Raw genomic sequence first — 12,986 nt, forward strand, 5'->3', positions numbered from 1 at the left:
TATATATATATATATATATATATATATATGTGTGTGTGTGTGTATGTGTGTGTGTGTGTGTATATACACACACATATATACTAGTGCTGTCAATCGATTAAAAAAAAACAACTAAATAATCACATTTTCTGTGTGACCTAACATTAAAGTTTTTAAATATACTTTTATATTGCAATAATCTTCAAATTAACATACAAACAACATAAAGACAGTATATTTTTAATATTTGTTTAATGGTATCTTTTTTTATGACTGAAGGCCAGTATCAATACTACTGAAGTCTCTATAAAATTGTTTTTTACCCCTAATATTTAACCATTGACTATAGCCATTCAGCATTACAGTATAATTCAGAGCTATCAATTTTATCATTTATTAAAACAATCTTCACATAAACCCATTATAATAAATGTCATATTTACCTGTGCCCAGCAGAAATATACAGAAATTGAATTTGAAGTTATCAAACACTAAATTCTAAATTAAATATAGATGATTCCTTAAAGCTGTAAAAGATCTTTATTTCCTCTTTTTTCTTTGTCCTTTGATTAACAGTCATCACAGCAGCTGGTTATTTTGGCTGCTATTACTTTAAGAGCTGCTGCTGAACATGACGCAGATCTGACACGCATTGTATTTTCTCTCAACTCTCTTTACCTTTTCTGACCCAGTTCAGATCTTAAAGTCTCTATTAATGAGCTGACGAGTTAAATCGGGTGTGTTAGATGAGTGAGACAGTGCTGGGCTCCAGGACGGTTTTGAAAACCATTTCAGAGACATGTTCTTAAATGTGACTCATATAAAATATATTACATGCATGCACAGTTTTAAAGCAGCTTTAATCGCCTTTTTGGTAACTTCATGACTTAACTGACCACGACATTACATGCACGTAGTTTATTTTGCGCTTTGATATGAAAATATATACAGGCTACAGCACGCGCTAATTTTGACAGCACTAATATATACATGCATACACAGTGCTGTTCAAAAGTTTGGGATACGAAAGATTTTTCATGTTTTTAATGGAGTCTCTTATGTCCATCAAGGCTGTGTTCATTTGAACAAAGATTCAGAAAAAACAGTAATATTGTGAAATATTATTGCAATTTCTAATATTGGTTTACTATTTTAATATACTTTAAAATATAATTTATTTCTATGATGCAAAGCTGAATTTTCATCAGCCATCAGTGTCACATGATCCATCAGAAATCATTCTAATATGTTGATTTATTATCAATGTTAAAATATAATTGATTTCTGTGACACAGCGCTGAATTTTCAGCATCATTACTCTAGTCTTCAGTGTCACATGATCTTCAGAAATCATTCTAATTACCTGTTCCTGCAGACACTTAAGTGGTGTTTAGTTGACTAGGTGGCTACAGCACACTGAAAATAGACAAAACCAGAAACTAGCGAGTTGTCTTATTTGCTCTATCGCGTGTCACCAGAAGGACAGACGGCTGTGCGGCTCACAGGATGTGATGTCATCACGCGCTTCTGTGCTAATCAGCGGCGGTAAACTCACTTGTCCAGGATGGTGTACTCCGAGTCAGATTTGAAGAGAGCGACGAGTCTGGCCTCCATCATGATGTACATCTGCTGCGAGCTGTTATCTGAGAGACACAGAGGAGAGACTCTCATCAGCACATGACAGATTTAACCAAGATGAAAGACAACAAGACACAGCAGCACAAGAAATAAAACTGTATATTTACACACTTTTTTTCAATTTCATATCTAGAACACAAGCACATTATTGTATCTTACATGTGCTCAGATTTTGGTTTCATGCTAGATAAATGTGTCATTTCAACAACCTGAATGAACTTTTCACCTTCACTAAAGCTTTTCATTTATTTCGCTTGTTAATGCTGAGAAAACGACTGTAACTGTTGGTTTAGTGTTTTTGAATGAAGTCTCTTCTGCTCACCAAGACTGCATCAATCTGATCAAAAATAGAGCAAATACATTACAAATTGTGAAATATTATTACAACTTAAAACAGCTGTTTTCTATGTGAATATATGTTAAACAGTAATTTATTTCTGTGATGCGCAGCTGTATTTTCAGCATCATTACTCCAGTCTTCAGTGTCACATGATCTTCAGAAATCATGCAGATTTGCTGCTCTATTACCAATTATTTTTTGTGATCAATTATTAATAATGTTGAAATATTCTATTTTATTAAACAATGCATTTTATTTGAACTTATTAATAATAAAAATGGAAGCTCAAATCTGAACATGAATCAAAATTAAATGTCAAAACTTTCATTTTGGTTGAACTAGGCCCACACATGATGCATTATTTCTGCATTTTTGTGTTATACTGTGATGATATATTGTTAAGTTAGCTCGCTGTGGGGTAAGATGTGCCAGCTGTGTCTGTGGACAGATAACATGTAGTCTAACAGTAATACAAGTCTCTCCAGCAGCAGCAGCAGCTCAAAGCACATTAAAGTGGGACTGAAAGACCCTGAAAGAGGAGCGTTTAAGAGTATTGTGACACTCAGAGAGAGAGAGAGCATCAGTAAGAGACGGCAGGCTGAGAAAGGACTGTGCGGAGCGTCATTGGTATTCAGTGCGTCTCTCTCCTGCAGCAGACGGCCGAGCTAATGAAGGACTCACAGCGCACCCTGTCTGCCGCCGCACACGCCGCTCAAACTGGGTCAAACTGGCTTTTACTCGGGATCTTCAGAGGAGATACGTTTACAGAGCAGGCTCTTTTTTAAGTGAGCTGATTTGAGGTTTCTGCAGTGAAGGCATCCACAGATGGCCAGATACTACAGAAAAGCCAGCCTCAGGAGGTCAAGCTCACTATTGCTTTCACTTATATTATCTTATAATATATACATAATATATAATCAACACTCAAATAAAAAACAAATTGTATGCAAACATGTAAATTGCATTCTATAATAAACTAACTTTATTAATTAACTTTATTAACTTAAATGAAATGCTATGTGACATTTTGTTTGCATGCCTGATTCCAGTCTCAAAAATGGCCAAAAAAAGATTATTTTACTAACTTATTAATTTTAAGTGAAATTGTGCTTTGTTGGTATCATGTCTGCTAGAATGTTTAAAAAATGTTCAGTGTTAAGTAAATATTTTGTAAATTGTTGTTTTCTTTGAAAAGCCAGACAAAACAGTAAAAAGCTAAATTTGGGTACTTAATTTATGCAATGGTGGAAAAATACACGAGAAACCGTGTTCGGTATTCGGCCCAGTGTTTCATTTGAAGAGTTCATTTGCAAAAACCGATAACTCCATTTTTATTTTTTTTCAGAAATCACGTTTTTTATTGCGCATTCCCAGTAATATCAATCAAACTGCAGTTGGGTTGTTTTGATTAAGTAATAATAACTTAAACAAATACAGGTCATTTACTAAATTAAAGTTCATTGAACATATGTTTTTTTTTTTTTTTTACATATTAAAAGTTAGTTTTTTGGCAAAAGCAGATAACTCCACATTTCATGTTTTAGAGTTTAAAAAAACACTTGTGTGATCATAAACTGTATGGATGTGATTACACGCAATACACAGAGCTTTTCCCTCACTATTGTTACGCGCTGCTTTTGCAAGGCTCCGTGAAAACCTTTCAGCTTTTATTTTCCTTTTTCGCCTGAAGAAGATATCACAGCTTCATCAAGTTCGTCGAAATGATCTTCGATCACTTTAGTCAGCTTTGAGAAACTCCTCTCAGCTAGCACATCTTTTCAAAGTGAAATTAGCCTTGTCACCTGACCTGAATACAGCGCGCTGATTCACTGAAATGGATTTATCGGCTTCTGTTCACAAACAAGGGCGCTTGTCGGCTTCTGCAGTAAAACGTGAACTCGCGATGCCTTGAAAGTGGACAAAACCGGCTTTTTTGACAAAACGTGTTTAGGGTTCAGAGCGCTCTATATGTGGAAAATAATGCACGGCAATCAGCTCATTCTTTTTTTAAGTGGCATTTATCGGTTTTTGCAAATGAACTTTCATTTCGGTGCATCCCTAAAACGTTCATTATTGAGAGGTGAAGCGCACCTTTGACCTTGACGTAGATGAAGTCGGGGCTGACGCAGAGGGCCAGGTTGCTGGGCAGGGTCCACGGCGTGGTGGTCCAGGCGAGGAAGCTCACCGTCTCGTCCTCCAGCAGAGGGAAGGTCACGATCACAGACGGGTCCTGCACGTCCTGAGGAGGTCAGAGGTCAGAGGTCAGAGCCGAGGCGCCGCTGAGGAGCACAGGAGCTCAGGAACCCAATCACCTTGTAGTTCTGATGGGCCTCGAAGTTGGAGAGCGGCGTGTTGCAGGCGGTGGAGAACGGCATGACCTTCACCCCTCTGTAGACCAGACCCTTCTCATACAGCTGCTTAAACACCCACCTGAAACACAGCACAGCACCCAGCATGCACCGCTGCACTCCAATCCTGCATACGGCTGTCAAAATGGCTGAAAAACTACATTCGAATTTTGTACTTAAATATTATCAATATTCGAATTTAAAAAGGCGCTTTTTACAATGCAGATTGTGTTTCAAGGAAGCTTTACAGTATTAAACAGGAAAACAGTGTGTCGAAATAATGTGCTGTTCTCCTCTGGCCAGACGAAACCAGCCGTTTAATTCTGGCCTGCAATTTACATGTTTAAAATGTATTTTATATACATTTATATACAAATAAAATGTATTATGTAAAATTGATTATGCAATAATACTGGGCCATTTCAAAGGTTTACATAACTTTGTTCTCTTTTGTACACTGTAAAAAATAGTTTTACAGTATATTCCAGGTTAATAATTGCATGACTTGCATGATATCTAACTGCTATCTCTATGATATCTAATCTTGTAAACAAACAGCATCATACTGTGTTTCTACTGTACAGTGCATATGTACTATGAAGGCACCCAGCATGCAATGCAGCATGAATAGATCATGCTTCTAGTGGGTTTTATTTGTGCTACTGAACTTGCTTTTGGTTCACTCTCAGCAGTGTGTGTTGTTTGTTATGTACCCCTTTAATACAAAGGACCGAAAACCAATCACAAAGAGTGCTTTCTTTATTTAAAAGCATGCGATGCAGTGGGATGCGAAAAACCGCTATAAAGTCTCGAGACGTGTTTTTTAAAAGTTGAACTTGCATTAATTTTGCATGGCTTTCTAAACATGCGGCTCTATTGTGCGAGACGTGAGTGTAACAGTGATAGATGTCCCTATAGAAAATGCGTTCTGTGTGAACGGCTTGGTCTCAGTTTTGACATAAACAAGATGATCTCCGCATTGATGCTCTCTTTTCCCGCAATATTTTGAATGAACAACAGCGTAGCAGCGCCGAATCCAGTGGCTTCAACTGGAAAGGCTAAGAAAAGCATTAAAATGCAGCGACACCAACATAGTCATCGCATCTCGTGCGCCGCTGATAAAGCTGCCTGATGCACACCTACAATTCAAATGCAACTTTTTTTGGATTTTTATTTTAAATTCGACGAATATTCAAAACTCTATTTTTTTTTGGACAGCCCTAATCCTGATTCAGTCTCAGTTCATTAGGATCTACAGGAATCAGGTGCAGTCAATCTTTCTCAAGGAAACAAATCTCACAACTAATGCTGTAATAAACTCAACAGCACACCCTGTTAGCCGGTACATAATATTGAAATATGTAAATAACATGCAAACTAAATATTTAAATTGCACATAAGGCGGCTTTTATAATAATAAAAATTCATAACTTTTTAATTAACTATGTATTATTATGTACTATGTATGTATGTATTTGTCAAGTCAAGTCACTTTTAGTAAGGGCTCAGTTACAGTCAGATGCTCTCTGAAGCCAAAATTGTTTCAAATCACATTATATTCAAGTCAAGTCAAGTCACCATTATATAGCGCTTTTTACAATGCAGATTGTGTTTCAAGGAAGCTTTACAGTATTAAACAGGAAAACAGTGTGTCGAAATAATGTGCTGTTCTCCTCTGGCCAGACGAAACCAGCCGTTTAATTCTGGCCTGCAATTTACATGTTTAAAATGTATTTTATATACATTTATATACAAATAAAATGTATTATGTAAAATTGATTATGCAATAATACTGGGCCATTTCAAAGGTTTACATAACTTTGTTCTCTTTTGTACACTGTAAAAAATAGTTTTACAGTATATTCCAGGTTAATAATTGCATGACTTGCATGATATCTAACTGCTATCTCTATGATATCTAATCTTGTAAACAAACAGCATCATACTGTGTTTCTACTGTACAGTGCATATGTACTATGAAGGCACCCAGCATGCAATGCAGCATGAATAGATCATGCTTCTAGTGGGTTTTATTTGTGCTACTGAACTTGCTTTTGGTTCACTCTCAGCAGTGTGTGTTGTTTGTTATGTTGGTAAACTCCTGGTGATTCTTACAGTGCATTTATAGTGACGCAATATTATTCTGGTAAAGAGTTTTCGGGTCAGGAAGGATTTACAAAATGACTGTTGGATTGTGAACTCAGAGATTCACTGAATTATGAAGCGAGCTCGGTGTTTGTCAGAAAAGTGCAGGTAATTCAGCTGGACATTTTACAGGAGCGACAGGAGCACAGCGCTGTAAAATCACTGACTAGCCTCTGTAGAAGATGAAATCCGCTCACGTCCACAAGAGAAAGCACTTAGTCTGAACAGGGCTATAGCTGCATGTGATCTCACCACACGGTCTCCATGAACCACGGGTACAGCGTCTTATAGTCGTTCCTGAAGTCAATCCAGCGGCCCATTCGTCTCACCGACGTCTGGTGTGCACAGAGTCACAATCATCAATCACATCAATCATAATAACACTCATCTAAACCCAACTGCAGCACTTAAGCCAGACACACAATGTTGAAAAAACAGGTCTCTATAAATGAACATCCTGTCACATGACTCATGTGCTATATGAGTTCCCTAAAGTACATCTCTCTGATCAAATAAGCTGCAGGATTAAAATCACGACACTCGAGGACTAGTGACATCGAAGTTACCAATGGAGAAATTAACTAGCTGTTTTCTGAAATCTGTTTTTCAATCCATGAGAGGTTTATTCTGTCTATTGATGTGTAAAGGCTCATTAACACCAAGAGCAATAACTATAAAGATAATGATAACTATATCAGCGTCCACACCAGCAGATGATGATATTCAGTTTATTATAGGCACTCAGCAGTTTTGTCGTCTGCTGCTTTAAAAGCTCTTTAAAGCAGGATGGTTTCTGATTGGCTGTTTTTATCGTTCATCAGCTGGAAAAAAAAATCCCCTTGACAGTGATTCCAACAATATCATTCCTCTGTATCGCTGTTGTTACTGTTGAGGTGCAGACTTGCCTATTATTTTACAGTTAGAACAATTATTAATAGTGCTGGGCAACGATTAATTGCATCCAAAATAAAAGTTTTTGTTTATATAATATGTGTTCTGTGTATATTTATTATGTATATATAAATGCACACACATACAGTATATATTTGTAAATAGTTACATGTATATACATTTATATTCTTATATTTTATATAAATATATTTAATATATAAACATAACAATTTTTTCTTAAATATATACATGCGTGTATATTTATATATACATAAATATACACACACATATATTATGTACACAAAAACTTATTTTGGATGTGATTAATCGTTGCCCAGCACTAATTATTAAATAAGGTGTACAGTAACAGCTCTCTCTCGGACTGAATGAGTCTCATCAGAGTCTCTATCATGATGACCAATCAGTCTTGTGTGTTTATAGTTCACTGCCATAGAAAGTGCTGTAGTGTAATTGCACTTTTTTTTAAATGAGAGAGGATTTTTTTCTGTCGTACATGACTAATGTTGTTATTAGAGCATCTCTTGTATTGAAAAAGACACTCATTTTTAGCTGTACTAATTGAATGTTACTCAGGCCCTATTAACTGACTCTCTCTCTCTCTCACACACACACACACACACACACACACACACGTACCTCCCACTCGTTAGCGTATCTCATGACGATGCTCCTGCACTGCTTGTTGTACTCCGCTATGCCCATCTTAGCCACATCCTCCGGTCCTCTGATATTCAGCGCTTTATCGATCTCATATTCCTGAAGAACAACAACATGTTCTTTATGAGAAAACATGTAAGCTTGTCTAAAAGCCTTTTTAGGGTTAAGGGTTGAAAAAGCGTTATTTCTTCCATCTTTATTTGACCCTCTTACTCTAGCACTCTATTCTAATTCTATTCTTAAAAAAAAAAAAACTTGCCCCTTTTAAACTTGCACTCCATTCATTTACTAACTGCTTGTTTTCTTTAAAAAAAACAGTAGATTTTCTAATCTTTTTGTATTGTTTTTCTTTTTATTTATTACACAATTAACAAAAAACAAAAAAGGCCTCTAACACTAGCTTGCTCTATTCTTTTTCTATTCTATCTGTTTTTTATCCCTTCCTCTTTCGCCGCTTCCACACATAAAAAATACAACTGCTAAACTGTGATTTATCATGCTTTTTTTGTTTACCACTAGCGCATGCTGATTACTTTTTATTCTTTTATAGTAACGTGCGTCGTATGATACGAGTCAATAGGTGTCATCATCGTACAGTCTACACATGTCGTAGCCAAGTTTATCAGATCCATGTCACACAGTGTGATATGCAGTGATCTTATAGCATTGCTAAAATCGTGCAGTGTGTTTTGGGCTTTATTTACTCTGCACACGTCTGCGGCGCGTTATGGCTCCGGCGAGGTTTTGTTCCGTCCTCCACGCGGTGCCAACTCACACCAGGAGCGTTTCAGAAGCGAAGCGACAGGATTCGCCAGACCACGTGATTTTTCTTGATTTTTTTTGTGTTCTAGCATGGTTGGCTAAATGTTCACATTTTGTCCGGTTTAATTCTGTTTATTCCACTCATACAACTCCTGCAATTAAACTCCACCCTTTTTGGAATTATCCTTGTAAAAAGGATTTGTGGTGTCATATAACAATGTGTGTTTTTTAACCTCTCGTCACCCATTTCTGGCATCTTAACAAGTATATAGTGATGTGAAATACATTTGGGAGTCTGCACAGGGTGTTTATTTTGAAATCGACATGATTTTTTACTTTTATTTTGTATTTGCTGTGCGGCTTGGACACGGTGTCCGTCAAAAATAGACTAGGCACCTATCTTTAGCGAAGCAGCGCGGAGAGCCGCTTCTGGGATGCTTCAGAAACGTGCTGCGGCACAAGCATTGACAAGAGTGGCCGCGTCGGAGGCGTAATGCGCCGCAGATGCGTGCTGTGTAAATAAGGGGTAAGGAGCTTTAATTCCGTAGGGGGCGCTGTTGGCCTATTTCTAATAAAATGAAAGCAAAATGCACAAATAATATTTAGGCTGTTTCTGAATAAATAAAGCAGTAATTGATGCCATAAAATCATGAGTATGTTTTGATTTAAAGGTCAGAAGCTATAGCTTACATGAACAAAAAAAAAAAATCACAAACATGACACTTAAATTAAATAATTGTATATATATTGATTTATTCATTAATGTGTAATATGTTATATATTTTAAACAAATTATGAGCTCTAAAAGATTTACAGAATTTTTACAACTCTTTTGCTTTAGACCATTTACAAATGTTAAATCATAAAATAAAACGTAAAAAAAAAGCTTTAAATAAAATAAAAATAAATAAATAAAATGTTAAGGTTACCACTGCATCTTTCTGAAAAAAATGCAGTGATTAATATATAGTTTATTTATAGTTATTTTCAAATCTTCAATGTACTGTCATTATAAAAGAACGCTATTATTGTTTATTTAATTCTAACAAATAAGTTCTTCTTAAAAACTAACCAAAATTAAAACTAATTATATATCGCTATCGGCCAAAATGAGTTGAAAATTACCGGCATATCGGATATCGGCAAAATCCAATATCGTGCATCCCTAAATGTAAATGTAATGTAAATAAAAGCTTATCCAGAATATTAATAATAACTATAAGAGTTTTTAACCCTCTGTGGTAATGCATTATGTTTCTAACCATGAAATATTTTTGCAAACAAGTTTTCATTACATGAAATAGCTTCAATCATACAAATCAAAAAGCAACGAAAATGGTGAAATAAGTAGTTTTTTGATATAATTATGATTTTCTTTTCTATTTAAATGCACGTTTCTTTTAGAAATTGATAGAGATTTATATAGTCAGAACTCATGCAAACCAAAAATAAAGTAGATCCCTATCATTTAACCTTCACTGAAGACTAACTCTTCCTCACTCTCTTCACATGGAAGAGCTAACTCTGCACTTGTCCTATTGGCCTTTACGTAAAATATTCTGAAAAGAAGAAATCATTTTGTTTTTTATACATAAATACAACTGTATACTACAATAAACAAGGGCTGCCACTAACGACTATTTTTATTTTGATTAATCTATCGACTAATTTGTCGATTCATCTGTCAATCTATACGATTAATTTCCCACAAAAAATCAACAATTTTACTTAAGAATATTTTATTAAACTAAATGAAATCCAAATTTTTATTAAATCCTTTTTTTAAAGCAAAAGTAAAGTGCAACATAAATGCAAGAAGCAAGTGTCCATCTCATAGTCCAAATCACTGAAATCAGAGTTCAGTATTATAATGTAAGAATGACAACGTCCACGTGCTATAGTCTACTAATAATACAATTATAATCAAAAAACACTTTTTAAAGGAGTATTTACCAGAAATGTTATTTACCAGAATTTATTTAGAAAACATTTTTTTTTTAATAAAATCAATTAATTGGAGATGCTTTTGATTATTAAAATTTAATGGAACCATTAAAATGGAATCCAGAAAATAATGGAAAACAGAATTTGGTAAAGAAAAAACTGTAAAACTCAATTAATTAGACAGGCTTTTTGATTAATAACATTTAATTTAACCATTAAAAATGGAAAAAAACTGAATTTGGAAATAAAACTGATTTCATAGGGCCCTATAATTATAATTAATTTTTTTGTGGTAATAAAAATAGAAGTGAGCAATAGCCTTTAAAATTACTTAAAATACATATATAATAGCAATGAGGCAATAATAATTAGTTCAAATAAAGTATCAAAAGCAAGAAATCATATGGTTTTATTGAACAAAACTGTTAAAATACATAATGTATTATAAACAATGAGCTAATGTACATTACGCATTACAACAAAGGCCTGCAGAGGGCGCCAACGGCCTGATGATTGTTTTTACACATTACGGTGTTTTATGGATTCTCGTCCGTGAAATGCGCCACTTCCGGTATTTTATAAATCGCGACAGCCCTACAATAAACACTTCAAATAAATAAATAACTGCAATCATATTATTGATGCTACTATCTATAAAACATCCCAATGGGGAAATACATTACTGCAATTCCACTGTTGATATTTTCTTATTTTACAGTAAAACTATGTTAGACAAAGCTAATTTAACAGCACGTCATTGTCTACCTTAACCCTAAAGGAGCGACGTATCCTGGGGATACAAACATTTGAGAAGCTGTGGGGAGAAGCAGGGAAAGTGTAGGTCTCATTTCTTGGTTTCATGTTGAAAGGGTGTTTGTTGTGAATATTTAGATATACTGACTTTGTTCATACATTCTTTGTTTAGCTCACGGACAGCATTTAAACCTGCTCTAATCTACTCACCCTCCGGTAAAGTTGATCTAGTTCACATATTTACACTCGCTGGAGTGGACTTACCTGTTTAAAAAGCTGTTGTTCAGCATTAGCTTATTAGGTTTACATTTAAATTTTATAAATTAAATGCTTACATTTTTTGTAATCTGTCTCTAAACGTTTGCATCTCAGGGGATACGTCGCACTTTTAAATCAAGATATAAAAACACATATATAGACTGTGATTTTGTGGCTTGTGTTTTAGAAAATCAAAAGCTTTTTGTAATCTTGACGAAACACATATCGTTGGAAAGGTCTGACAGTCAAGGTTCCATATTTGGTGACTGTTTTGTAATAGAAGTGATATTGTGACAGAAAATGATCAATTTGTGACAGAAAACTGCATCAAAGAAATTCAATAGAGTTTGGGTGTCACCCAGTGGTTATTTTTGGTATAGCGCCCAAACAAAATCTCACAGGAACCACAATTTTTGGTGATATCAACTTAAAATTTGGAACGTAACTTGGTTAGACATATGGCTTTGATTTTAAAGCAATTTTAAGTGCAACATATTTTTTTTTTTATAATTATTTTATATATGTATACTACATTACCTTTACTGTAAACTTCTATAACTTTTTATACTTTCTTTTTTTGAAATGCTTGGTAAAAAGAGACCAAGCTTAGGTCTGTATTCCAAAGCGTTCAGGAACTACAACAGTGTTGTAACAAGCATTGATAAACAAGTGTTCTGTTTTCAGTGAATTTATACCCCCAAAGGAGCGACATATCTTGGGGATGCAAACATTAAAAATCAAATATAAAAGTCAAGTTTTGAATAAAAGCATGAAATTGTATTATTTGAGTTCCAATAAGATGGAAAATAGCAATAAATTAATTTTCTGATGTCTCTTTATGGTTTTGCCCTTTTTAGGGTTAAGGTCTGCCCTATTCATTTCCATTGTGCAATATATTGTTTTTTTTTTTTTTTTTAGAATAACAAGGAAATGAGTAGAAATTAATTATTGCAATATAGCAACTTCGTACCATAGAGGGTTAAATAAGAGTAAAGTGAGACCTGGGTCGGTTCTTGCTCTGTTTTAGACACTCCTGGAAACAGTCCTTGTCCAGCCATAGCTGCAGGATTCGCTCCTCCTCCGAGGGGAAGTGGATAGACTCTGGCACCACCTCCACCATTCTGAGCACTACACACACACACACACACACACACACACAGACACACAGAGAGAGAGAGAGAGAGAGACACACACACTCACAGAGAGACAGACAAACACACACACACACACACACACACACACAGACAGAC

At 35.1% G+C, this 12,986-nt stretch overlaps 1 protein-coding gene across 1 annotated transcript in view; it reads right to left on the reverse strand.

The window, feature by feature from the left end:
• Positions 1–12,986, reverse strand: part of iars1 (isoleucyl-tRNA synthetase 1) — a 78,441-nt gene that overhangs the window by 63,986 nt on the left and 1,469 nt on the right. Inside the window, exons 2-7 of the mRNA XM_016498351.1 lie at positions 12,718–12,864; positions 7,999–8,213; positions 6,703–6,785; positions 4,270–4,387; positions 4,049–4,196; positions 1,535–1,622 (exon numbers count right to left, since the gene is read on the reverse strand). Of these exons, the coding sequence (XP_016353837.1) occupies positions 1,535–1,622; positions 4,049–4,196; positions 4,270–4,387; positions 6,703–6,785; positions 7,999–8,213; positions 12,718–12,856 (791 nt within the window). The 5' untranslated portion in view covers positions 12,857–12,864. The remainder of the gene's footprint in view (positions 1–1,534; positions 1,623–4,048; positions 4,197–4,269; positions 4,388–6,702; positions 6,786–7,998; positions 8,214–12,717; positions 12,865–12,986) is intronic.

The sequence above is a fragment of the Sinocyclocheilus anshuiensis genome, unplaced genomic scaffold, assembly GCF_001515605.1.
Source record: "Sinocyclocheilus anshuiensis isolate Anshui unplaced genomic scaffold, SAMN03320099.WGS_v1.1 scaffold1320, whole genome shotgun sequence".
Taxonomy (NCBI): Eukaryota; Metazoa; Chordata; class Actinopteri; order Cypriniformes; family Cyprinidae; genus Sinocyclocheilus; species Sinocyclocheilus anshuiensis.